We start from the raw sequence: 27,892 nt of genomic DNA, 5'->3' as shown, positions 1-27,892 counted from the left end.
GTCCATCCAACATAAAGGTGAGAAAGGTATTTAGTAGAATTTACCTACTTCACATTAGAGCAATCTGTGTATTAGCACAAGCCCAGTAAAAAAAAAAACAGCATTCCAACTCCACAGATGTATACTATATAGTGTATAAATATCTATGTATATGGACAAAAACACATATACAGAGTAAAAATAAGTGAAAGAAGACAGGCAAAGATCCTAATCTAGAAAAAAACATATCCAGAGACTTGAAGAAAACTAAGACTGTATCACACTGTAGACTAGGAATTGAATAAAATAAGCCCTTTTAAAGGCAAATTAATGCACTACAGTGAGATTAAAAGAGATATTATAATGCCAAATAAATAAATGAAGACTCAAATGGCTTATATAGACATTGGTCAAAAATTGAATTACTGACTTCAAAGAAAAAGGCTTTGAGATAAATTGAGTGAATGAGAAGGGAAAAATCTTAAGAGATTAAAGCATTTAGAGAAAAGATGATGGTAGATAGGGGGACAAAGAAAGACAAAACCAGCCCAACACACAAATAATGATTGTCTAAGTAAATAGCCCAACAGATGTATTCACAGAGTTAATAGAAATTTCCTGGTATGAGGGATGAACTGAATTTTATAAATCAAAAGTGCGCACCATGTACACCAGGAAAAATTGATACATAATAATAGACATGTACATCCTGGTTAAATTATTAATCTTAAAACATAAAGCATTGTGCAAAGGCAGGAAGATAAAGAAACACAAACTTAGGCTTGCTTCAGACTTTGTAGAAACATCTAATGCCAGAAAACAGTGGAGCCCTATCTCTGAGAGAATGAAAATGTGTATGTGAGTATGTCCAGCCAAGTCAACACTCAAGTAAAAGGCAAGAGGCAGACATTCTTAAACACAAATGAACTTATGAGCCTTTCTTGAAAAATGAAGTTACTGTAGTTCAGCCAGCCAAGAAAGATAGTAAAAATGAAGACCCAGGTTTGTAGAAGCCATGTCAAAGGTCTACTGTTGAGGTTTCTCTCTATTTTATATCCAGAACTAACACTAAAGAGTTGGCAGTTACGATTGCACAACAGATTGCATGTATTAAAACTTCAGTAGAGCAAAAAATGGAACCTATGCAAAAAATAAGATTGAATGGTAGGTGAAAATAAGTTTTAATGTTAACCTTTTTTGGTAGAGAGCCAATACTGAACTGAATATTCCTCAATTCAGTTTCACAAAGATAGGAAAAATGCATATTATAAAGAGCCAGTGTAGTTCTTGAGTAAATGCTTTAGTGAATATGTGAATAATGCATTTTTTGAGGACCAGCCAATCTGAATGTGTTAGTGGTTGGGTTGGAGGAGACAGAAATAGATACTGGCTCCCTTCTAACAAGGAGGCTGTTACTCTGCTAGGAGGTGTGATGTAATCAGGACTAGATTTGGGTTCTTATTTAAAGTGAGAGTTTGGAAGAAAAACCAACAGGACTTCTTAGCACCTAGCTGCATAAAGAAGAGGAGCTGTTATTTCTATAGCCATTTGCAAAAATTAACTCCAAGGTTTTAAGTCTGGGTAACTACAAATTGGGGGATTTTGACTTACCAACTCATGTTGGTCAAAGCAATGTAGACTGGGGCCTGAGAGCATTGACTTTGCAGCCAGTCTTCCTGGGTTTTATTCTAGCTGGTCACTTATTTGCTCCTTAACACTGGGCAGGTTATTATCATTGCAGTTTCCTCACCTGAAAAATAAAGAGGATAACTGTATACCCATCTCATTGGGTTGTGAGGATCAGATGAGTTACTAAAGTAAGTGTTCAGAACAGCAGTGCGGCTAGTAAGTACCAAGGAAAGGACTGTGCCCGTGACCATTACTAATGGAGGGATGGCTGGTTATCGATGCAAGAATGTGCAGTGGGCAGTGGGTGATGGAGCCAGGTGGCAGCTCGGGCCCGCAGCTTGAGATGTTAGTTGTCCCTGCAGAGGTTAGGATTTAAGGAGGTGACACTGAGTTCTCTGAGTTGTGTAGAGGGACCGCCAGGGGCCTGAGTCTGAACCTTAGTTGATGTTGAAGTTGCAGTCAGCTTGAGGGTAAGTATAGCGGATGTACAGAAAGCCAAGCCAAAAGATGAAGGTAGGGCATGCTTTCTGGAGCAGAAGTCAAGTCATTGAATGTGAGATGGGTGGGAACAGATGAAGTTAAGAGCTGAACCTTAAGAGCCTTATGATATAGGCTTTGGAGACTTCCACGTTGCCCTGCAGTGAGTAGAAACCCAGGCTGACCCTGTGCTGGCTCCACAGCCCCACCTCCTTGTGTGCAGGGAGGAGTGGTTAGACCTACTAAGTGCAAATCCCCTCAGCCTGAGGAAGGTGCTTTGTGGTACGGCTGCTGCCCACATTGGCCGCCCTGTGTGGGCGTCATGCCCTCACCTCAGACTCGGCCGGCCCAGAGGTCCCCTGGCTTCCAGACCACAGCCGGCCCTCTGCACCTGTGCCTCTGCGTATGACAGTTCTCTTAACATATTCAAGTTATTTTCTCTGTGTTTCTTCAGCATTAGATCTTTGAGGGCACAGGCCTTGTCTTTTTAAAATCTCTATTCCCTGGAGCTCAGACATTTCTTGAATTTGGTCCCAGTGGTTGATTGTGTAAGCTTCTCCTTCCTTTTCTGGTCTGTGAGCCTGGGTGGGAGAAGACAACTGCCCCTCGTGGTGATAGCCAGCTTGACAGTAAGGATGCAGCAGGCCTGAGGATTTGGGGGACTGTTCTGTCCTTTCTTTGCCGTCCCTGTGACTCCTCTCAGTTTTGCAGAAGTCCACTTTAAAACCCTGTGAGCGTACTTTCCATTTCATTGTTCATTTGGAGAAAATCATTCGCAGTAAACACATTCCCAAGTGTAACGCTCAGTGTTTGTTTTTCTTGCACATTCTTACGGCCTAACTTTGCAGCTTAGAAAACTGTATAAGTCTGTCTATACCACAGGAGGAATATTCCTCTAGATTTACTGGCAAAGAAGGCTGAAGCCCAGATTTGGAAGCCACAAGCTAAATTGTAACCCTAGCCCTGGCCATTCGTTTTCTTTTAAGTAGATTCTTTTTTCCTTAGAAAAAGGAATTCATGATGATTTTGGAAGCACAAGGAAGGAGTTGGGGGTGGGGAAGATCTGTCCATAATGAACCACTTGGCACGTTTTCTATATTGTTTCCTTTCTATGCAACTTTTTAAAAACTTGGGATCATTATCATCATGTGTATGTAACTTTGTTAATAATGTTAAAAGTCTCAATTTTCTCATGTTAGAAATTAATCGGGAACTTTGTTTTCAGTGGTTATATAACATTCCATCATTTAAGCCATAATCTAAACCATTCCCCTGCAGTTGGACGCTGAAGTGTTTGCAACCTTTTTATTTTCATAAATAACGCTATGATGAACTGTGTTGTTCTTAAGTCTTGCCTGTATACCTGATATATCCTTATTGGAGATTTCTAGAAATAGAATTAAAGAGCAACAACTGTTCAAGGCTCCTCAAGTGCTGCCAGGTTGCTTTCTAGAAAGATGGTACCAATTTGCATTCACATGCATGGTGTGTGAGAACACTGGCTTCGCTCTGCTCTCAGCAGCACTATTTTTTTTTTTGCAAAAATCTTGGTCAGTGTGATGGGGGAATGATTGTGTTTTGCTTTTCATTTCAATTTGCATCTCTAGGGAAAAGTGAGCATTTCCTCCCAATTTCTGTAAAACTCTGACAGGTAAAAAGTCATTCATCCGAAATCCTACCACTTAAATCTTTCTCAGTAGATTTTTTTTTTCCCCATAAATTAAGAAGTCAGTGTCTCCCCCAGTTCTACTTCCACTGCTCAGAGGCAGACACTGCAATTGGCTGCCTGCCTCCCCAGGCCTGTCCTAGTGTTGGCATACAGAAACATTGCAGTGTAAACACACTCGTGTTTTTTAAAACCAAAATGGAAAGATGAGATACAAGCTGGTCTGTGATTTGCCTTTCCTAAAAAGGTTTTCTGAACTTTATGTTTCTTGTGTAAATTTGCATTTACACTTTTGTTCACTTCTCTAATGAACGTTAGTGGTTTTCTTCTGTAAGGACATATGTAAAGGTAGTGACTCTGTCAAATGGTGTATGGATTTTTTTTCTTAGGGGAGGGGAAAAGTTTTCCCCCTAAAAGTGAGAAATACACCCATTCCCTCTCATTTTTATTTGCTTTTACTTACAAACAACAGCTTGAAGAGTGCCTTTGTAGAGGCAGTATATGATTTTTCTGATTTCCTCCTTGCTTTATTAAAGCTCAGGAACTCTCATTTTCCCAGCCTGCAGTCAGTTAAATTGTCCCTTCTCTCAGGGAGATCAAAGAACTTAGCGCGTTCAGACCAGTAGTGATGATGGCCGTCAGGTGATTTAATCCTCACGCCGGCCCTTTGAGGAAGACTCAGGAAATGGAGGCAACGAGAAGCTAAGGAACTTGCCCAGGATTCCACAGCCAGTCAGCATGAGTGGGATACCGAGGGGGCTGGTGGGCGCGGGGACCGTGCTCTGAACGGCAGCCCCCTGGGGGCTGCGGCTTCCCGTGAGCCCGGCTCGCGCCATGTGACCCCCCCACTCTGGTGTGGAGTTGGTTGTCCCCTTCATCTCCATCTGGTTTCCAATAGGTCGGCGGCCTTCCCCCTATGTTCCGGCTGCTGCCCGAGCTCCAGGCCTACCCTCCTAGCCCGACCAACTACCTTCCTTCCTTCCCCCTGCCCGCCACACACCACACACCACACACACACACACACACACACACACACACACACACACACACACACACACTACCTTCCTTCCCCCTGCCCGCCACACACCACACACCACACACACACACACACACACACACACACACACACACACACACACACACACACTACCTTCCTTCCCCCTGCCCGCCACACACCACACACACACACACACACACACACTACCTTCCTTCACACACACACACACACACACACTGCACACACACACTACCTTCCTTCACACACACACACACACACACACACACACACACACACACACACACACACACACACACACACACACACACTACCTTCCTTCCTTCCCCCTGCCTGCCACACGCACACACCCAAAAACCTGTCAGTCGTTCATTCTTCCCTGCGTCTCTGCCTTTTCTCTCTCGCCCTCGCCCTCCCCCTCCCCCAGGCCCTGCGGTGTCTGCCCCGGGCCACCCTGCCCTCGCCTCTGAGGCCAAACATGTGCGCCTCCCGATGTTCCGAGAAGGTGACGGTGCCGCTGGCTACAAGGCCCTCCTTTCTGTTGTCCTGGGATACGAGCCCTCTTGTCGGCATGTTCCAACCAGTGATGTGGGACAGGCAGCCGTGGGTCCGTGGCAGCCGTGGGTCCGTGGCAGCCGGCCCGCGCTTCCTCGGCCCCACGTGGAGCCTGGTCCTTTAATTTGTATGGGACCCCCGGGGAAGGAAGGCTCAGGTACTTGCTGTATTGAAAAGGCTTTTTTTGGCCTTTAAGAGAACAGGGCAGGGGAGGGGAAAACTTTTCCCTCTGAAAGTTAGAAATACACAGGGAACAAATACAGGAATAAGTATGGTATGTGTCTAGTGTTTGACCTTGGGTTATGTCTGATCATGTGTCTTTAATGTGCCTGTTGAGCATCAGACATAAGCAGTTAGCAAGGGTTCTCTAGGGTAGGTGGGCCTTGTGTGTTTAACTTGGCATGTTTTTGAAATACCTCGAGAATCAGAAATACTTACTGGGGGGAATCAAGGAGAGTAAAAAAGAAAGCAAAGATCCCGGAATCCCACAACATACATTCTTAGAATGTTGTGTTATTTCTAGTGGGTATTTATTGAGGTAAGCATGTCATTTTAACAGATACAGAAGGTTTTTGGTACCTCAGCATGCAACATGCAGGTATCTAAAGCCTTTTATTTTTATTCTTCCAAGTTGTGTGTGTGAATCAAGTGTACGTTAAACCTCATGGAGTCTTACTCTGATTTCTGGACCAAACCTTTTGAAAAAAGAAGGTAAAAGGAGTCAATCTTCACTCTTTACAAAATGTGAATCCAAACGGTCAATAGAAAGAGGATTATCTGAGCAAGGGGATTGGCTTCTGTGAGGTCCCTGGAGGAGGCATTTTCCTCCTGAAAAGAACTCACACCTATAAGAGATGCTCCAACCCAAGGGTCTCAATGTGTGAGGCTCTACCACCCCCAGCTGCTGACAGTGCCTCTGTGGTAAAGGGCAGAGTGGTGGAAGGAAGAGAAAGGGTAAGTATTAGAAGACTTTTAACAATATGAGCTACGTTAAAATATTAAAGGGCAGGGGAAGCGCTTCCCCTTGGGCCTCTTAGTAGACCATGCCTAACATTTAAAAGAGGAAAAAGCCTGAATCTTAAAAATTGAGATACATGCATATATGATTTTTAAATATATATGCACACACATATATGCATCTAAAATGCATATATACACACATGTACATACACATATATTTACACTCACATATATAATTTATAGATATATATCTCATGCAAAGTTAAATTTTTCAGAACCACATTTAAAAAGCATCAAGCATATTGCCATATTTACTTAAAAGCCTAAACTAGTTTAGAGCATTCTGTGGAGATTGGCTATTCTCCCAAAGTTCTTCTATAAACAAATAAAAACATAAATACACACATTTCTCCTAAGCTGGGTTTTAACATGATTTGTCTTTGGTAGTAATTCATGCAAACGGCACATACCAAATTCACAGGTCAAGGTTGGAGGATTTATTGCTGTTGAAGTTAACAGCAGGCTGACCATAAATTGCTAACAGATGGTTTTTCCTCTTTAGCCCCTCAGGAATTTATAGGCTGCAATTTTTTTTTCTTTCCTCGGAGGTTGAGGGGTACAAAGAGAAGGAAATGAAAACAAATAGAGATTGAGAAACATATGTCTCACTCTTCACCAGTGTTGGAACATTCTGAATTCATACAGAGTTGGTCTTCGAAAGTTTTTTTTTTTTTAAACAAAGAATTTTTATGTGTATTTAGTCAGTTTAAACCTTCACTGAAAGTTTTTCTTTTTTCTCTTCAGCAAGAAGATCCTTATAGGAAGAAAAAGCTTCAGGAGAAAAAAGAAGGAAATTTACAAAATCTAAATTGGAACAAAAATCGAACATGCAGAAAAAACAAGAAAAGGGGGGCTGCCCAGGTCTTGAGGTATGTAATTTTTACAGTCCCTGTAAAATGTTGATTAAGTTCTTACTCGATAGTCTTCACCTTTAGCTATTATCTTTTAATCTTGTTTTTATTTTGTTGGGTACAGGTAATATGAGAGTGTAGATCTGTATTTTGTATTTTGAGATAAAAGTATGTCACTAAAATGAACATTTTCTTGTTTGTTTTAATTTATTGTGTAAAAAATACCTTTAAGTAAATTTTTCAAGTTTTTACTTTATAAAATGCTGAAGCTGTGGGAGGTTTTAGAGAAATAGCGTAAGACATTCTCTGTGCCAAGAGCTTTATCCTGCCCGTGCAGTGTAGGAGCAATTGTGGAGCAGGTCATACAGACAAGCCCTGTTCCCAGCTGGCCCCTGACCTTGTGGGGTCCTAACAGTGACAGAGCATAGGGACCCTCTGGGACTATCAGGTCTGTTTGTAGTAGGCAGGTTCTTACAGCTGCAGGAAGTGAGGTGCCTAGACATTACGTGGTCTGCTTGAAGCCCCACAGTTGGTAAGGCAGAGCTGAATTGGAACCCAGGCAGTTTGGTACTTTCCGTTGGAAACCTTACTTCTTGAGACAATCTCCCTGCGCTTTCACTTTCTTACCAGTAAAATAAATGAGCTGGACAGTGTTTAGGTGGGAATCCTGTATTTCTGGGTTTCTAGAAATATCTCTCTAAATCTAACTGTATATAGATTTCTCAGCTTGAAGTTTTTGTTCCCTGGGTCAGTATTGTTTACATTCTGACTCCAAATCCTCCTGGTGGTACAGTTTCTGAATTTTGGTTTCTCAGGATAGACTTCTAATGCCCAGCACGCACACAAGCCAAGAACTTCCAGCAGAGACTCTCCCTCCTGCCTTTGCCTCCCTGGGTCTGTGGATGGAGTTTTTCAGGTGTCCCTGGCACTGGCAGTGCCCCCTTCCAGGGCCCCAGCTCCCTGACTCCTGTACGTCACTGTCTGGGGCAGCATCAAACCCAGCCTCTGAGCACTAGTGCTTGCTTCCCCCCAAGTAATCCCTCCATCCTCACTGCCCTGGCTTTTTCTTCTTTTGAGTTCTGGCATCTAGGGATTTCTCTTTGTTGTGAGCTCAGGGAGGTATTTAAATGTGCTGCTGTCAAATTATTTTCTAGGGTGTTCCAAACTGACATGGGGAAAGGGTTCCACCTTGCTGCAGGTCTGCTTCCTTGCTGGAAGGTTCTGGCAGAATGGCCCTCACTGTGGCATGGACTGCCAGATGGGAAACCTGTACAGAGCTGCTTACAGTGTCTGTCCCCAGGTCCCTGAGGAAGCACCTGTAGTTTGTAGCTCGGACCCTGTGACTCAGCCATGTAACACAGTCCCCAGCATCCCTGAGTGCACTGAAGAGCAGTCAGGAAACTGCTTCAGTCTTCAAGCCCTGCTTCAGTCCCCCCCTCATAGGGACCACTCAGCAACATGCAAATACAGAAATCAGAAGTGTACTCATAGTTCATTGTTAATGCAAAATGTGATTGTTTATTGGTGATTATCCTTATGTAGGCCTGAATTGTTTAGGTTGTTTTATTTATCACAATGCAATATCTTATGAGAAGTAACATTATATCTTATGTTCTTTTACATGTATTTTTGTAAAAATTGGGTTGACTTATGAGGTCACTCTTATGTATTACATTTTCCTGATATGAACACATAGAAAGATAGAAAATGAGAATAGAATTTCACAAGTTAAGTGTTATAATGTATTTTTAAAAGCAAATTTCTGACATACTGAAGAGACAAGTTGTTAAAATACAACACTGAAGTAGCTGGTAGCTGATCTGAATGTTTTGAGAACACTGCTTAAGAAGTAGGTTGTGGCTGGATTATGTGTTGCCTTGGCTCCTGCTTCCATCCATACACTCCTTACCTTGAGGGGTCAGAAGTCAGTGAAATCACGTGCACCTCTCACATACTCAGTTGTCCTAGCTGCCATCCTGCAAACCCAGCACGAGGTACTGAAATGAGACTCTGTAAGATCATCTACCCTGGTGCTCCCAGAGCTTCTTGACACATTTCTGTAATTCTGTTCACAAAAGTGTTGTAGTTCCTCCCTGGAGCAGTTCACAATCTAGTGAGAGAGAGATTATTATTGGACTGTGAACTCCTTTCTTCGTAGGCACTGGATCTTTCCCAGCAATACATGGCACATGGCAGTTTCAAGAAATGCTTGCCAAATGAATGAATGAGAAGAGATTTAACTCTCAGTATGTTCCCCCAAGGAACAGGTTCATCTATTAAGAATTATATGCATATATATATATATGTGTGTGTGTGTGTGTGTGTGTGTGTATATGTATATATATTTTTTGCTATTGTTAATGTACAATTACTTGAACATTATGGTTACTAGACTCCCCCTTTTATCAAGTCCACCCGACACACCCCATTACAGTCACTGTCCATCCGCGTAGTAAGATGCTATAGGATCATTACTTGTCTTCTCTGTATATACTGCTTTTCCAATGTCCCCCCCACCGCTACATTATGTGTGCTAATTGTAATGCCCCATTTTCCCTGTTATCCCTCTCTTCTCTCCCATCCTCCCCAGTCCCTTTCCCTTTGGTAACTGTTAGTCCATTCTTGGGTTCTGTGAGTCTGCTGCTGTTTTGTTCCTTCGGTTTTTCCTTTGTTCTTATACTCCACAGATGAGTGAAATCATTTGATACTTGTCTTTCTCCACCTGGCTTATTTCACTGAGCATACTACCCTCTAGCTCCATCCATGTTGTTGCAAATGGTAGGATTTGTTTTTTCCTTATGGCTGAATAATATTCCATTGTGTCTGTACCACATCTTCTTTTTCCATTCATTTCCTGATGGACACTAAGGTTGCTTCCATTTCTTGGCTATTGTAAATAGTGCTGCAATAAACATGGGGGTGCGGAAGTCTTTTTGAAGCTGGGCTGCTGCATTCTTAGGGTAAATTCCTAGGAGTGGAATTCCTGGGTCAAATGGCATTTCTATTTTGAGTTTTTTGAGGAAGCTCCATACTGCTTTCCACAATGGTTGAACTAGTTTACATTCCCACCAGCAGTGTAGGAGGGTTTCCCTTTCTCCACATCCTCGCCAACATTTGTTATTGTTTGTCTTTTGGATGGTGGCAATCCTTACTGGTGTGAGGTGATATCTCATTGTGGTTTTAATTTGCATGTCTCTGATGATTAGTGATGTGGAGCATCTTTTCATGTGCCTGTTGGCCATTTGAATTTCTTCTTTGGAGAAGTGTCTGTTCAGCTCCTCTGCCCATTTTTTAATTGGCTTATTTGCTTTTTGTTTGTTGAGGTGCGTGAGCTCTTTATATATTTTGGATGTCAACCCCTTATTGGATATGTCATTTATGAATATATTCTCCCATACTGTAGGATGTCTTTTTATTCTACTGATGGTGTCCTTTGTTATGTTATACAGAAGCTTTTTAGTTTGATATAGTCCCACTTCTTCATTTTTGCTTTTGTTTCCCTTGCCCAGGGAGATATGTTCATGAAGTTGTTCATGTTTATGTCCAAGAGATTTTTGCCTATGTTTTTTTCTAAGAGTTTTATGGTTTCATGCCTTACATTCAGGTCTTTGATCCATTTTGACTTTACTTTTGTGTATGAGGTTAGACAATATTCCAGTTTTATTCTCTTACATGTAACTGTCCAGTTTTACCAACACCAGCTGTTGAAGAGGCTCTCATTTCCCCATTGTATATCCATGGCTCCCTTATCAGTATTAATTGACCTTATATGCTTGGGTTTATATCTGAGCTTTCTATTCTGTTCCACTGGTCTTTGGGTCTGTTCTTGTGTCAGCACCAAATTGTCTTGATTACTGTGGCTTTGTAGGAGAGCTTGAAGTCAGGGAGCATAATTCCCCTGCTTTATTCTTCCTTCTCAGGATTCGGGATCTTTGGTCATTGCATATGAACTATTTGCTCTCTTTCATTGAAGAATGCTGTTGGTATTTTGATAGGGATTGCATCGAATCTATAGATCGCTTTAGGCAGGATGGCCATTTTGACAATATTAATTCTTCCTAGCCAAGAGCCTGGAATGAATTTCCATTTATTAGCGTCCTCTTTAATTTCTCTTTAGAGTGTCTTGTAGTTCTCAGGGTATAGGTCTTTTACTTCCTTGCTTAAGTTTATTCCTAGGTATTTTATTCTTTTTGATGCAATTTTGAATGGAATTGTTTTCCTGATTTCTCTTTCTGCTAGTTCATCGTTAGTGTATAGGAATGCAACAGATTTCTGTGTATTAATTTTGTATCCCACAACTTTGCTGAATTCAGATATTAGATCTAGTAGTTCTGGAGTAGATTCTTTAGGGTTTTTTTATGTACACTATCATGTCATCTGCAAACAGGGACAGTTTGAATTCTTCCTTGCCAGTCTGGATGCCTTTTATTTCTTTGTGTTGTCTGATTGCTGTGGCTAGGACCTCCAGTACTATGTTGAATAACAGTGGGGAGAGTGGGCATCCTTGTCTTGTTCCCTATCTTAAAGGAAAAGGTTTCAGCTTATCGCTGTTAAGCATAATGTTGGCTGTGGGTTTGTCATATATGGCCTTTATTATGCTGAGGTACTTGCCCTCTATGCCCATTTTGTTGAGAGTTTTTATCATGATTGGATGTTGATTTTGTCAGATGCTTTTCATCATCTATGGAGATGATCATGTGGTTTTTGTCCTTCTTTTTGTTGATGTGGTGGATGATGTTGACGGATTTTCGAATGTTGTACCATCCTTGCATCCCTGGAATAAGTCCTACTTGATCATGATGGATGATCTTTTTGATGTATTTTTGAATTCAGTTTTCTAATATTTTGTTGAGTATTTTTGCATCAATGTTCATGAGGGATATTGGTCTGTAATTTTCTTTTATTGTGGTGTCTTTGCCTGGTTTTGGTATTAGAGTGATGCTGGCCTCATAGAATGAGTTTGGGAGTATTCCTTCCTCCTCTACTTTTTTGGAAAACTTTAAGGAGAATGGGTATTAGGTCTTCACTAAATGTTTGATAAAATTCAGCAATGAAACCATCTGGTCCACGTGTTTTGTTCTTAGGTAGTTTTTTGATTACCAATTCAATTTCTTTGCTGGTAATAGGTCTATTCAGATTTTTTGTTTCTTCCTTGGTCAGCCTTGGAAGGTTGTATTTTTCTAGAAAGTTTTCCATTTCTTCTAGGTTATCCTCTATAATTTTTCATAGTATTCTCTCATAATTCTTTGTAAGAATCATATTTTACATTAAAACCATGAAAGACAAGCCAAGAGTCCTGGGTTCTGGTCCTGGACCTGCCACTTACCAGTTGACCCTGAGTGACTCCTCATGCTGTAAAATATGAAAATACATTAACTGAGTTCCAAATTAATTCCAGTTCTAAAGCAACAAAATCGTTTCTTTTTGCTATCCCGCCCTTACTCATCATCTTCTCACACCAGGCCCAAAGGGAAGAGGCCTCAACTTCCCCGGCAACTTTTACTTTCACCTCTAACAAGTCTCGTGAAAACAGGTATGTGTTTTTGCACAATCAGATGTGGATTTAATTGTTTCTGTCGCTCTTCCAGGCCTTCAGAACAGAGTGAATTAAAACCTGTGTGCAGTGAATTTGAAAGGCCCAAGCTGAGCAGTGACATCCATGTAGGAAACTGGTGTATACAGGAAAACCTTGGGGAAATGTGTGAAACAGATGCTGGCATTGGAAGTAGCTTACCTGCTGTCCAGGGAGAGGCAGGTATGTAACCAAGTGAGCTAGGAATGGTGCTTCTGTTAGAAGTTTTGGTTCCTTGAGGAGGTTTCCCTTCTGAGAGAAGCAGTGTTGTGATGAGATGATCACTTTACAGGCAGTTCAGCTTAACAAGCCCGAATGGTAGGCTGTCAGGGTGACACCTGAAGCTAAGATTCCTGTGAGCCCAGGCAGGCCTGGTGTGCTGCCCCCTCCTGCCTTCCACTCCCCCCAAATCCAGGCCCTTCTCAGCCATCCTGATGCAGCTTGTGTAAGGCAGAGTGGGTGCTTGCTCTGGGGAACGGCCAGGTGAGAACACTGGCAGTTTTCACACACCTGAGCCAAGGAGTTCCTGCAGAGCCAGGCTGCTGGCCCCTCCAAGCACAGCTGGGCGGCATCCCTAGGAGTGGGACGTAGAGGACACTGATGCTAGGGCCCGGTTAGGGCAGAGGGTAGTGGAGGCTCAGGGCCATTGAAGTTGGCATACATGTGGGGTATGGGTTGGAGAGCTATTATCCTCCCACCAGCACCCATGTTCTCAGATATGGGCACAACATTGCACACAGGCTGGCAGAGTTAATGGGCTTCTTCATCCTCTCCTTTGTTCCCTTGACACATGGGATTGCTTTATGGTTGTATTGGATGCTCTTCCCACCTGCACAGAAGTAATAACTTTGAAGCTCTTAGTGGGTGTCTTAGGAAAGGAGAGGGGGAAATTATCTACAAGTCTCCAGTCCAGTCGAGTAGCCTTGGTTTTCTTGGTAGAAGTGTTATTTCTAGAACGAGGTTTGCATCAAGGATTTTCTTTGTTATTGACTGTCTGAGCCCAGCCAAGTTTAATTGCCCATCCATAGGCAGAGTAGACATAGCTCATCCCACAGTTTCTTACAGTCCCATCATTAGTTTCTGTTGGCTCCCTATGAGATGAGCAGAGGGAGTGGACCCCGATGTCGAGCCTTGCGTTCCTTATCATTTTGCCTCGCTCCTTTGATTGGAAACGCCATCCAGATGAACATTATTTAAGTGAAACATGACTTCTCTGCATGGGGCCAGCTCTCCTCTCTTCCTTCCCACAGAGGGTCATCACCAGAAGCCTGGGAAGAAGTGTGTGGAGAAGTCTTGCTCAGATTCCAGCTCAGACTGCGGCAGCTCCTCAGGTAGCGCGCATGCCAGTCGGGGCGGTGTGCGTGCCAGCCGGGGCAGCTGGGGCAGCTGGAGCAGCACCAGCAGCTCGGACTGGGACAGGAAGCCTGGGACGGGCCCTCAGCACTTCCTGCCAGCTGGTGAGTCCTGAGCACGAGCCCCCGCACACTGGAATGGCCCCCTTCCTGCCCTCCTGCCACACCTAGGGCAAGGCCTAGGTCTGCCTTCCAGAGCCCGGGACACAGATGGGACTGTGGGTCTGTGTGTACTTTGCTTTAGATGTCATTCATTTTCTTTTGTCCTTTTTTTTCCCCTCAGTCACTATTATTATTGTTGTTATTATTATTATTATTATTATTATTATTATTATTATTGTTTTAGTATCTGTCTTTGAAACAGGTCAGAGAACTTGTGCATTTGTTTTTTCCCTTGTACATTTTTATTGTGATAAAATATACATAACACAGTATTTACCATTTTAACTTTTTAAATACATAGTTTAGTGGCATTCAGTACATTCATATTGTGTAACTGTCACCACCAGCCATTTCCAGAACTTTATCAACATCCTGAACAGAAACTCCGTACTATTAAGCAATGGCTTTCCATTCCCCCATCCCTACAGACCCTGGCAACCTCTATTGTGTTTTCAGTCTCTCTGAACTTGACTACGGTAGTCTCTGGTGTAAATGAATCAGACAGCATGTGTCCTTCTGTGACTGGCTCATTTCACTTACATAATGTCTTCAAGGCCCATCCATGTTGTCACATGTCAGGATTTCCTTCCCTTTTGAGGCTAGCTGATACCCTGTGGTACGTGTGCACCACACTCTGTTCCTTCATCTGAATGCTTGGCTTTTTTCGCCTTCTGGTATTGTAAACAGTGCTGCTGTTTTTGCCCTTCCTTTATTTGGGGGAAATTTAAAGATCCCGGAAAGGTAAAAGAAGAATCTATATTTCTATAACCCAGAATAAACTACTCTTAATTTTGTGATATTTACTCATGGTTGCTGATCTTTTTAAAGGAATAATGCTTTATAGTCTGTTCTGCCTCTTCCTCCTCAAGAGAATCCCGTCCACTGTCACGAACTCGGTATTTCTCCTTTAGGTCTTCCCTTCGCATTCGTAGACCTGCCACAGACTGCGGAGGTGCCTTCCCGAAGGGACATTGAGCTTCAGCACCGCATTCGGTGCCATGCTTTTCTCACCCAGCATTGTTTTTTTCACTCCTTGTCTGTAGAACGATGTCGTTCATTCCTGTTCAGTTATTTTCAGCATAGTAAGCTTTTAACCTTTGTTGAAGGAAAGGTGGTGAGGTGGAGAAGTTCATGCTTGCGATGCCCTGTGTCCGTCAGGCCGTGAGCGGGCATGGTGGGGTCTCGTCTGGCGTGGCAGACCTCGAGCTCAGAGAGGTCTGCTCAGTGGGCCCCCGGGCCGCCCCCATCCCCAGAGGCCGGCCAGCTTCCCAGTGCTTCTCCCCGCCTCCTCCCAGCCTGCGCCCTGGGATGCTCGCAAGTGGCAGGGAATCCCTTCTGCAGCCTCGGGCTGTCTGCTCTTCAGAAGGACTCGCTTGAGACACAGGGACGCCGGTAGCTGTAAAACCAAGACAAAGCACCCCATGTGCTTTTAGGCTATGCTGCTTGGCCTATTTTCATGATTGGCCTCCTCTCCCAGGAGCCTCTTTAGACATCATTTTCCTAATGGTCCGCCATAAAGTTTTCATAGCACAGATATATACGCTGTATATGTTTATTACCATGTGTGGTGCTTTATGCATAAAATTTAATATTTTCTCAATCCCCAAGAAACAAAACCCACTCTGGGGGCCAGTACTGCTGCATGGACCTCAGTGAAGGCAGGCATGCAGCCCTTGGTTTGGTAGCCGGAACCGTTTTTTTGGCCAGAGGAATTGTGGTTTTCACAGCCTGTGCCAAGCACAGCTCCACCCACCACTGAAGACAGAGTTGGCCTGATAGTGCTGATGCAGGATTTTAAATTATTGATAAAAAACAGAAGTAAGACTTTTGCTGGGGGAAAGGCTGGCAATAGAAGGATGATAAAAATAATCGATGGTTTTGCTGTGTGCTGGCAGGATATGCAGTCTTTAAGTTGTTTGAGGCTTATATGGTATCAGGAAAATGTCCCCAATGTGATTAGTTATGTAAAGAGACTAAAAAGACCACGTATATGTGAAGTATGACCTGTTTTATACATACGTATACACATGAAACAATCTAAGGAAACATGCCTGATAATGGTAGCAGGTGACTTACATTTTTCTTCTTTAAACTTGTGTTTATGTTTATAGAGTTCCTACAATGAAGTTAAGTTCTTTCTATAAACTGGAGGGATCTATTTATACAGCAAAATCTCTTTTATCAGAAAAATCTCTATTAAAAAGTTACATAATATTAATATTTTGAGCTTCTTCTTCACAATTAAAACTTTAGTAATCCAAAATTCAGAAGTTGAAATTTGCTCTATTAAGTTTTCCATGACTTTCTAGAAATTAAATTACTGAATGCGTGCATATCATTTAAAGTGAAGAATAAATCACTCTTTAGGGGTTAATGATACTAACAATCTGCATTTTAATATACCATACAAGTTAAATTACACCTGTAAAAACCTGGGACAATTTTTTTTCATTTTTATGTAGGAGACGGTGTTTCCCCAAGTGACTTCCCTTCGGAAGCTCCCATCTCCTTGAGTCTTTCTCATAACATCTGCAATGTCATGTAAGTCTGTCACTTCTCAGCTTTTACAGTGTGTCTTAGATACTCCTTTTTCTGTCAGTGTGTTTTTTCTTTGTGCTGGATTCTGCAGGTTAAGATATGAAAGCTTTTGAAGGATGTAAGAAAGGAAAACGATCTTACTAATAGTTCAGAAAGCAGGACCCTCCCAAGTAAACATGGTTCACCTGGAAGTGTCTGTACAATCCCTGGTCTTTTCAGGGATCATGAAATACAACCACGTTAAGAACATCTTGTCCCTGAAAGTAGAAATGGTAGTTGTAAGAATGGGAATCATCTACCCTTTGCTAGGACCTGAAATAAAACCAAGCATTTGGTGATTCAGGAAATTTCACAAGAACCTAACCGTACAAGCTCTCAGATGTTTACGATGCCACTGCATGACGATCGCTGCCACATCAGACGGAACAAACAAGTGTCTTCTATTGAGTGGGAGAAAGGGGAGTGTGCCAGGACGGGGGTCTGAGTGAGAAACACAGTTAGGTTTCCTGAGGCGCTGGGCACGTGCGTGAGGACAGCGGGATGTCATTGAAGTTGAGTTGGTGGGTTTGTGAAGAAGGAAGCTCAGCCAGGGGACAGGAAAGCTCTGTGTGAGTGGTTTTTGTTAGGGGCAGAGAGTAAATTAGGGACTCAGAGGTGCTGCCAGCTGGTAGTGGGCAGGTAGATGGCTACAGATTCCCTTCGTTACCTTATGTGAAACTGGTCTGTTCTTGTCCCGTAAACGCAGACTTTGATCTTGATCATTTACTATTCCTCAGCCCTTTTCTGTCTTTAGTTTCCATATGTTTCTGAGGGGAAGAATTAATGTAAATTCTAGTCTACATGAATTTACATCTCTAATTTCTGTGTTTGGAGTTTCTGTATGTTTCTTGGGAGGAGAATTCATATAAAAAAAACCCTCAATCAGATGTGGTTATACAAATTCAATATTTCCTTGTTCAGAGAAAAACCAGTTAGTCTCATTTTCTTGCTTTCCCCACAGAGACGTGACTAACCTGCCTCAGTATGCAGAACCAACCTGTCCTAACCTCCCTGCCAGGCCTTCAGGAGCTGATGAAGATAAAGGTGAGGCACACCACTCTGTCCCCCACACCCTAGCCATGTGCTGCGCGTTGCCCTGCGGGCCAGGAGCTTGAGAGACAGGCAGGCTGAGTGGGGCAGGACGGGTGCCCCTGGGCTTCAGCTGCCCGCTCGGTACTCACACTGAGCTCCCTCCCTGTAGCCCTGGTCCTGTGCAGGGTACCTTTGTGGGGCTGATCACTGCATTTCATGCACCTTTTCCAGCCTGAGGTGATGGGAAAATGGAGAAGGCAGTGTCAAGGCCCGGTTGGAGAGACTGCCACGGGGCAGGTGCCAGCCCCTTAACCTGCTCCTGCTTTCCTGGCCCCACCTCCTCCCCACCCCCACCCGTGTCCCAGAGGCCCAGTCACCCAACCTCTGCAGCCTTGGTGACCAGCTGAGCTCTGCCCCAGGCCTGAGCTCAGGACGGGGCGCCTGCAGGCCTTCTGCTGGGCAGGAAGGACAACGGCCCAGGCACGTGGGAGTACGGGTGGGTGGGAGAAACCCCACTCCTGCCTGGGTCTTTCTGTCCCTCCTGTGTTTCTCTTCTCCTTTGCCTCTTTTTGTCCTTGTCTCGTGTCTTCTCTTCTCATGCCTCCTTCCTGTGTAACTGTGGCAGGAATTGCAGTAAGACAAGCCTCGTTTTCCGTCTCCACAGCATCACTGAGCTGCAATACACATCCTTGCTTTGCCCACGTAAACAGGCTGCATTTAAAGTTGCTCTACCCGCTGGATCGGCTTTAGTTTGATTCACAAGGCTTCTGTGCCACCCTTTGGGTACATTTTGGGCTTGCTGTCAAATGGTCAGTAGAAATAAATTATGTGTGAGTTGGATCTAATAAAGTATAGTGTTTGAAATTTTTCAAAAAATCTCAAATTCAGTTATTTGCTGAGGCAAGATTTGGGTGAATTGAGATAGTTACTTCCTTTTTCCTTCGAGATAATAGATTTAGCTAATGGGAAGATTGAAAGGTATATCAAAACAAATATGCCTTAATGTGTTATTCTGTCTTTGTGTTGTCCACTGGAGAATATGTCACCCACTGTCTTACTCCATGTTTGTGTGTGCTCCAATTGCCTTTTACCTCATCCTTGTTAATATTCTGCAGTTACTTTTTTGACCCCCTTTACAACCCTTGGATAGGTCCTCAAGTCGCTAAACTAACACATGCCGTTCTCAGTTACTGTCTGCAGAGCGGGGACCCTGCCTGTCGTGCTGTACCTCACCTCCCTCTTGCGCATGCTTTTGGTCTTGCCCAGCTTCAGCGCCCCAGCCTACGGTTACCGTCACTCTGTCTCCCCTGCCTTTACTGTATTCACCTCTCAAAACCACAGTCACGGCTTTGCCCAGGCCTCCAGCTTCTCCTGCAGTCCTGGTGCAGAGGGTGAGGCTGGGGAAGAGCACACACACACTGATGGCCATTCTGTAAATCCACGGCCACTTGTTTCATGGGGGCCCGGCCAGCGCATCTGTCCCTTCACTGTCCTCTTCTCCTCTGTGCCCACACTAGCAATGCCTTCTGCATTCTTGTGGCTTATCTTGCTTCCTGTTTTACAGGGAAAGAGAGAAGCAGTTAGAGGCCTTCCAAAGGCCTCACACCCCTGCGCCATTCTCAGCTGCCCTCCTGTCGCAGCCTTTCGGTGGGCAGTGCAGCCTTCCTTTCCTGGATGTCATCTCAGCACACTTCCAGCCCTCTTCCCACATTGGTTTTTTTTCTAATGGCCATTCTCAGCGGCATACAAATACACAACACCTCCATCTTTCAACACCAACAACAGCCCAAACCCTCTCTCTCCACCCGCTTCTCTCTCTGCTTCTCTGCCCTCCTCTTCAGGGGAACGCCTTTGAGGAGTTGTCTGTGCGTGCTGACCCAAGCTCCTTTCCCCTGCTCTCCCTTGAAACCGCTGTAGTCTGGCCGTGCTGCACCACTCCCCTGAAACGGTGTCTGCACAGGCCCCAGGGATTTGTCTGTCTTCAGTCTCCATGGTGTCCTACTGAAGGCCTTAGACACTCTGTCCTGGCTATAGGTCTTGGGGTTCCTGATTCAGCAGTTTCTCCTCCTCCTCCCCCATCTTTCCTGCTGCTGAAGCACTGTACTTATGAAGGTCTGTGCACACCCTCTGGGTGGTCTTGCCCACCTGCACACTGAAGTCTTACTTCTACTCTGACAACTGCTGCATTTATAACCTCAGCCTGGGCCTCTCTCCTGAATTCCAGTATCTTCTAGCCACCTGCCATTGGACATCTGTACTTGGGCACGCAGTAAATATCCCTAACTGAGTGTTTGACCCTCCTCTTCATTAAGCCTTCATTCATCTTGACCTGCTCCTCTGTAAGCCTTCTTCTTGGGTCTTTCTTGTTGCTCAGACCGACAATCTAAGTGTTGTCCCTTGACTTCATTTTTGGTCCCCACATTTGATCTGTTTCCTTACTCTGTTAACCTTCTACCTGCCAAATCTATGTAGAATCTGATTGCTTCTCCTACCCCTATGATAATGACCCTGATCTCTATCATTATGTTTCACTTGTTACTATGGTAACTTCCTAAGAGGTCCCCCTGCCCCTCTGTACTCACCTCACCTTACTGTCTTAATTTTCTTTTTTAACTTGAGATGTAATTGGCATATAGCATTGTATTAGTTTCAGGTGTACAATATAGTGGTTTGATATTTGTATATGTTGTGAAATGATTACCACAGTAAGTCTAGTTAACATCCATCACTACCTTACCTTCTATTTTTAATGCAGCAGCCAGATCATGTTAAACATAAATGATATTGTGGTATCCGTCAAGAACTGCAAAGGGTCTGGAAGGTTATCCAACTGACAAGCTAATCAATTAGCCTGCTCCAATTTTATAGATGCTGGCAGAAGACAGGAGGCTCCTGGGTCACAGGATGTTTGACACAGCAGGTGGTGTGCATGTTAGCATATTTACATCAGGTCCCTTGCTGGCGGTGCCTTGGAAGGAACCAGATGGGCCCCACTGGTGGCCTGCATAGGCAGTAGTTGCATTACAGGAAAAGAACCCTGAGCTTAGGGAACCCAACTCTTTTATAGTAGGCAGGAGACATTATCTTAATTTTCTTGGACATTAAGCAAATTTAGGCCTTGCTACAAAGAGAGACCCTGTGTTTATCTTCTGAGACTTTGCTTGGCAAACATCCTTGGAAAGAGGTCAGAACAAAGGCAGCCAGTACCCCTACTTGCAAGAAGTACAGAAACGTGAGAGACCCATAGAAAATGGTCTCAACAATATATATACCCCCTCATTTCTATAGAGTCTTGACTTCTGGTAGGTTTTCTTATGAGTACATCATTCCGTAAGTGGTTCTTGATTAATCTGGCTGAGAGAAGGGACCAGATCTTCTAATTTGGTTTGTACAGCATAAATTACAGTTACTCTCAACAGGAACTCAGGTCACCCTGCAGTATTGACCTCAGCCATCTGAACAAGTCCCAGAAGCCAGCAGGTTTGCTTTACAAGGCCACTTGGCCTCCTCCTCAAGTTTCTGTAGTGACCTTTCCACTTGGCCAGGAGATGGTTACTCTAGGTACAGTAGGACGTATTACCTTGTTATAAACTGTTATAAAAATGCCCTTGTAGCGATAGCTTAGAGACATGTCTGCTTGCAGGAGAAAGTCTAGGCCGTTCTGTCACCCGCAGCAGCCCTGGCCACTGAACTGAGGCTGGCCTGAATGCTTCCAGGGTCCATGTGGTCTTTGATCACTTCAGCTAATTTCAGCAGACAAATGGCATACCACGTTTTGCAATTGGAAGGCTACCTCATGGTGATTACCGCCCTTAGGATGGGCAAGAACAAGTTCTTTCAGGATGCATCCTGAATGTGGGCGGGGAGGAGCGTCATCTTTGAGTGGCCGCCACAGTCCCATGAGAGCTATGTGGACTACTGGTGGGGTCCTTTGAAGGCTCGAAGGTCTCTTCTGACCACCCCTCAGGTGTGAATCCATGGGTTTGCAGGAGGGGACAGGTAACTGCCAGGCTCCCACATGAGAAGTACCACTTGGTCTCGTCAGACAGCAGGCCCTCACTAGGGGCTGGTGCTGTTTAACCCAAGATTGGCCCCCACATTTCAGGACCCCAAAGAGAAGTGTCTTTAATCTGGCCGTCGGTAGCTTACCAGGTGACAGACCAGATACCCAAGCCATTGGCAAGGACCTGTGTCAGTAGAGACACAAGGTGCATCCAGAGGAGAGCTGTTCTGAGCTGTGAGAACCACCTCAGATTTGCCCACACAGAAGAGCTGCATTCAGTTTCAGCGCTGCCTGGTGGGTGCCGAGGTGGACAGCTGCAGCCACCCAGGGACACTGTCAGGTTTCAGCTTAACCTGACCACCAGTGAACTGGGCTCGGACATCTAGGGGAACCTGGTGAATTGGAGGCCCCATTGAGCCAGCAGCTTTGCTTCTGGTGGCAGAGTTGGGGGGCAAAACTTCCCGGGAGAGCTGCCATTGACCCCACATAAAGCTGAGATATGCTGTGTGATAAGGCCAGGCCAGCTGTGTGAGCCTCGGCATGTTTGCGTCAGTTCCCGTCCATTCCAAGTGTCACGGGGTGACTTGAACAGGCCCAGATGGACGCCTGCATACACAGTGGGTTGTGTTAGGGAACCCATATCTTTTATAATGAGTAGTAAGCAGGCCTGCCCTTTGCTCCAGAGGGAGGCTGTGTCTATTGCAAGATTTTGGCTTAGCACATGTCCTTGAAAACAGTCCAGAACAAAGGCATTCAGGGCCTCTGCTTGTAAGTTCTACAGAAATGTGAGGAGCTGGTAGAGACTTGTGTCCCAGGAGTCACTCTGCTCAGAACCTTCCAGGGGCTTCCCACCCAATGTAAATGCCAGGTCTTTAAGGACCAGCCAGTAGGCGCCCCAGCCTCCTCCCCTCCTGCTCTCCCTGCTGCTGGCCCACCTGCACCCTCACTGTCTTCCCACTCTGGGCCTTTCCAGGGAGCGCTCCTCTCTCAGTGGATCCTTCACTGCCCTGTTTGAAATCCTTGTGCTGGGCTGTGGGCTGTGGGCTCAGCGCGTAGATCCGCGCCCTGCTCTGCGGCTTGCTTCCTCTGTTTGTGGTCTGTCTCTGCTCATTTGAATGTAGACTTGGTCACTGCTGTGTCACTGATGTCTAAAGCTTGGCCTGGCCCTCAAATCCTTGTTGAGTAATTACAATGATCATGTAATTCACATCAGGGGACGGTCTGAAATAAAGCTTGAAGCAATATGCTGTATTTCTGCTTTATATCCTGAAAGAATATCCCAGAAGAGGTTGGGGGAGGCACAAGTGGGCAGTGTGTGTGGTGACCTCGGGAGTGTGTTGGGAAGGGAGGTTGAACTGCCTGCTGCAGGCGGGGGTGAGGGTAGAGGGCGGAAGGGGGTGCACTGAGAGGCCTTGTTCTCTTCCCTAGGTCTTTACCCACCAGGAGGAGACCTGTGGCCCACGCAGCCTGTGTGTGTGACAAGTGGCTTCAACTGTGCGCTGGAGAGCAATGTGCCCGGCCTGCTGCAAGGCCCAGCCCCGGTTCCCAGCAGGTACAGCGGCTCCGCCCTGACTGGTGCCCTGCTAAGCCTACGGGCTTGCACTGGGGTTTTGAGTTCAGTCTGTTCGGTAGTCTTTCTAAAAATGAGGGCGGAGCTTCCTTCCCCCAGTGTAGGTAGGCTGCCTTTTGGAGTTGCACTGTGCTGTCTTAGAGAACAACAAACCAGGCATTGAGGGAAGCATAAAAAGAAAAAGCAATATAGCTGGTGACCACATCATTACTTTCGTTTTTTAAGTTTAAAAGATAATCCGTTAATAGAGGCACATTTGAAAAAACAATCACTCATAATTGCTACCCTCTTAACAGAGAAAAGATTTCCGGTTTTCCATGACATTAATCTTTAACATATTTAACATATTAACAATTTAAAAAATTTTATGCAATTTTGAAAGATCAAATAATTTGAGTACTGAAAAATAGTTACCCAGTGGCAGATTATTTTTTTCCTAAGAAGGCATAGGAAGTTTAATAATATAAAACGCATACTTTTTTTGTTGAAGTGTACTTGACACACAATATTATACTAGTTTCAGGTATACAACAGAGACTTGACAAGCAGTTTCTTAAATTTGCTGTTGAATATTAATATGTCATTCAGTTATGAAAACTTGAGAAACTGTTCATTTCTGTGTTTACTCACATAATCCATTTGAAGTTTTTTTTGGTCCAGCTTATTACAGTGGTATTTCCTTTCTTATTCTATAATGGGAATCCCTAGTGGACAAAGTCCTTATTGTGAATCATAGTCTTTATGGCTGTGGTTTACCTAAGGTGAATGAATGCTGGCCTCGCTCTAAGTGCAAGATTGCCATTTAATAGCGGGTCGTGTTTTAAGTCCTTCATGTGTACGTGTCCGGCGAGGCCAGCTGCTCACAGTGCTGATAGAGCCGTGGCTTGGATTCTGCCTCTAGTTAAGACTTCACAAACCTGGTTATAAACAAAGGGTGCTCCTCCCCCACATGGTACACCATTGGCAATGAGTGTATAGTTAGTAAGTCTTTGGTTCAGTGGCTTGAGATAGTACAGCTTTTATTTTCTAAACCTGAGGAATTAGCAGTGACTAGGATTGCTAGGCAGTAAAATCATTTCCTCATTCTGTACCTGATATATTGACATCCTGTTTCTGAAACTAGACCTCTTGTTTTTTGTAGCAGTTTCATTGATTGGAGTGCAACTTGTGAAGGCCAGTTCCCCGGTGTGTACTGTCCACTGGAACTGAACGATTACAGTGCCTTTCCAGAAGGTAAAAGCTATTGGAACAATCCCAATGCCATGCTTTTATTCTCAGAAAGTCAAGAAGGAAGCAGGTGGACTTGAAGCACGAACTGTGGAAGAATGTGCCCTTTTAAAAAAATCAGATATAATTGTCATACATCATTGTATTAGTGACAGGTGTACAGCATTATGATTTGATATTTGTATACATTGAAAATGATCACTACAATAAGTTGTTACCAACCTGTCACCACACAAAGTTATAAAAAACAGGTTTTTTTCATGTGTTGTGAACTTTAAGCATTTACTCTTTTGGCAGCTTTTGCACATGTGCTGCCTTGTTCCTGATGATAGTCACTGTGCTGCACAGGGCATCCCCATGGCTTGCTTGCTTTGTAACTGCAAGCTTGTGCCTTTGAATCCCTCCACCTGTTCCCTCCACTCCCCACCCCACCTCTGGCCACCACTCAGCTCCTCTCTGTATGACCCCGGTTTCTGTTGTTAGGAACATGGCCTTGAACGGCCCATTTGCAAATGCCCTTGCAGGAGGAGCTTCCTGTGGGTCTAGTTGTGTACGCCTGCCATGGGTAATTTTAAACGGTCTCAAAAAGCCCTCTACATCTGGGTGTATGCAGGCTTCTACGAATAGCTCTAATCTATTTAGTCCATCAAATTTGGTAGGACCTAGTGTTGTGGATTATCCATTGGAGGCTGGGGCTTTAGTTGTTTACTAATTCTTCTTAGTAAGAATAGGACTCTTCAAGTCCCATGAGAAATAGGAACATTTACATGCTTCTTCCTCAGTGCTTCCTGATGCTTCTGCCCCTGGGTGATGCTGCAGAACAAAGGAAGAGCACCTGGAGGGGGAATTGTGGAAAGTTGTGCATGTTTGGGCTCATGCACCTGTAAGGATGAACAATAATGAGGTCTCCCTGATAGACTGGGAAATGTTCTTATTATACATTACAGTCTGGGCCTGATTTCTCATACTAGAGCTGCCTGAAATTTCTGGAAAGGGATAAGCAGTGTGTTAGAGTTCTTACCTGGATTTTGATCTGTGCATTGCTCCATGCTAACCACAAGGGGGTGCTGTGGGAACTTCCTTCCACTGCTTGTGAGACTTGTGTTTGTTACAGTGGCCGCCCCTTGTCCTGGGTTTTTCTTTCCGCGGTTTCCCTTACCTGCAGTCAACTGCGGTCTAGCAGCAGATTATCTTCCTTCTGACATATCCTCAGAAGGTCAGTAGTAGCCTGTTGCTGCACCACAACGCCTACATTCCTCACCTCACAGTCATCTTATCACAGAGGCATTTTATCATCTCACATCATCACAAGAAGGGTAAATGCACTAAATAAGATACTTAGAGACACACTCACGTAACTTATATCGAATATTGTTATAGTTGTTCTACTTGATATTAGTTGTTGATCTCTGTGCCTCATTTCTAAATTAAACCGTATTATAGGTATGTGTGTATAGAAAAAAATAGAAATATAGGGTTTGGTACTATCCATGATTTCACGCATCCACTGGGGGTCTTCGACTGTGTCCCCCATGGATAAGGGGGGACTACCTGTATCTTCTTAATTAGCTAAGTAGTGCTTGGTTTCATATTTCTTTTATTAGCACATGTGGTATATATGCAGGTGGTGAGGTTGGCATGACAGATAATAAAAAAGTTTTTAAGAACTAAGAATCTTAACATTATTCCAATCTGTAGTGGTATTTTAGTGTATTCTATGTAAGAATCTTAGAAAGATTACCATCAAATTGTCAGAAACAGGAAAAAATCAAGCCCAGGGGAAGACCTTCCTCACTGAGGGCTCTCCAGGTGGTACATCTGACAAACAGTTTTAACCTCCAGGACAACAGGGAAATGGCCCTCCTGGTCCTGACTGAGGAAGTATCTTATGTCTGTAACTCGTCAGCACAATAAGGCTCTGAAAGCTTTTTGGCCTGACAGTGAGAATTCAGTTCTTGTCCCAAAAATGTTTACCTATGTTGCTGTCTCTCATTCTTTATAGAAAACATGAATTACCCCAATGGCTTTCCCTGCCCTGCCGAACTTCAGACGGACTTTATTGATCACAACTCGCCGCCTACCTGGAGCGCCGCCCACAACATGCCGACTACCTGGGGACACGCGGGTCTCATCAGCTCTCCGGTTAGTCTGCCCATCCGGGCTCTCCATGCTGTGACCCTAAGGAAGCCCCTGTTTCTTTCTGGTGCTTCTTCTTCTTTTTTTTTATTAACGTATCATTAATGCACAATCTTATGATGGTTTCAAATACACAACACAGTGGTTCAGCTTTCACTCATATTACCAAGTCCTCATCCCCTCCATTGTGCTCACTGTCTATCACGTAGTAAGATGCTGCAGCGTCATTAATTGTCTCCTTGCTGTACTACCATCCCCGTGACCTACCTATGTTGTGATTGCAAACTATAGTGCCCCTTAATCCCCTCTCCCTCCCCACCCACTCTCCCCACTTCTCCCCTTTGGTAATCACTAGTCCCTTCTTGGTGTTTATGAGTCTACTGCTGTTCTCTTTCTTCTGTTTTGCTTGTTTTTTATGCTCCATAAATGAGTGAAATCATTTGGGATTTGTCTCTCTCCACCTGGCTTATTTCACTGAGCATAATACCCTCTCACTCCATCCATGTTGTTGCAAATGGCAGGATTTCTTTTCTTTTTATGGCTGAATAGTATTCCATTGTATATATGTCTCACATCTTCTTTATCCATACATCTGCTGATGGACACTTAGGTTGCTTCCATATCTTGGCTATTGAAAACAGTGCAGTGATAAACATAGGGGTGCATCTGTCTTTTTGAATCAGGGATCTTGACTTCTTTGGGTAAATTCCTAGGAATGGAATTCCTGGGTCAAATGGTATTTCTATTTTTAGTTTTTTAAGGAACCTCCATATTGCTTTCCGCAATGGTTGAGCCAGTTTACATTCCCTCCAGCAGTGTAGGAGGGTTCCCCTTTCTCTGCATTCTCGCCAGCATTTGTTGTTTCTTGTCTTTTGGATGTTGGCCGTCTAACTGCTGTGAGGTGATACCTCATTGTAGTTGTGATTTATATTTCCCTGATGATTAGCAATGTGGAACAATTTTCCATGTGCCTGTTGGCCATCCATATTTCTTCTTTGAAGAACTGTCTGTTCAGGTTCTCTGCCCATTTTTTAATTGGGTTATTTGCTTTTTAGGTGTTGAGGCATGT

At 44.1% G+C, this 27,892-nt stretch overlaps 1 protein-coding gene across 6 annotated transcripts in view; it reads left to right on the top strand.

Annotated features, from left to right (window-relative positions):
• Positions 1-27,892, top strand: part of TMEM131L (transmembrane 131 like) — a 157,708-nt gene that overhangs the window by 128,040 nt on the left and 1,776 nt on the right. For all 6 annotated transcript variants that reach the window (XM_073232560.1, XM_073232562.1, XM_073232563.1 and 3 more), the window contains 8 exons: positions 7,086-7,210; positions 12,781-12,947; positions 14,015-14,221; positions 16,741-16,819; positions 17,817-17,899; positions 23,319-23,442; positions 24,602-24,693; positions 26,690-26,829. In XM_073232560.1, coding sequence (XP_073088661.1) covers positions 7,086-7,210; positions 12,781-12,947; positions 14,015-14,221; positions 16,741-16,819; positions 17,817-17,899; positions 23,319-23,442; positions 24,602-24,693; positions 26,690-26,829 — 1,017 coding nt within the window. The remainder of the gene's footprint in view (positions 1-7,085; positions 7,211-12,780; positions 12,948-14,014; positions 14,222-16,740; positions 16,820-17,816; positions 17,900-23,318; positions 23,443-24,601; positions 24,694-26,689; positions 26,830-27,892) is intronic.

The sequence above is a fragment of the Manis javanica genome, chromosome 3, assembly GCF_040802235.1.
Source record: "Manis javanica isolate MJ-LG chromosome 3, MJ_LKY, whole genome shotgun sequence".
Taxonomy (NCBI): Eukaryota; Metazoa; Chordata; class Mammalia; order Pholidota; family Manidae; genus Manis; species Manis javanica.
The sequence above is the reverse complement of the archived record's forward strand: the minus strand, read 5'-3'. Positions and strand labels throughout refer to the sequence as shown.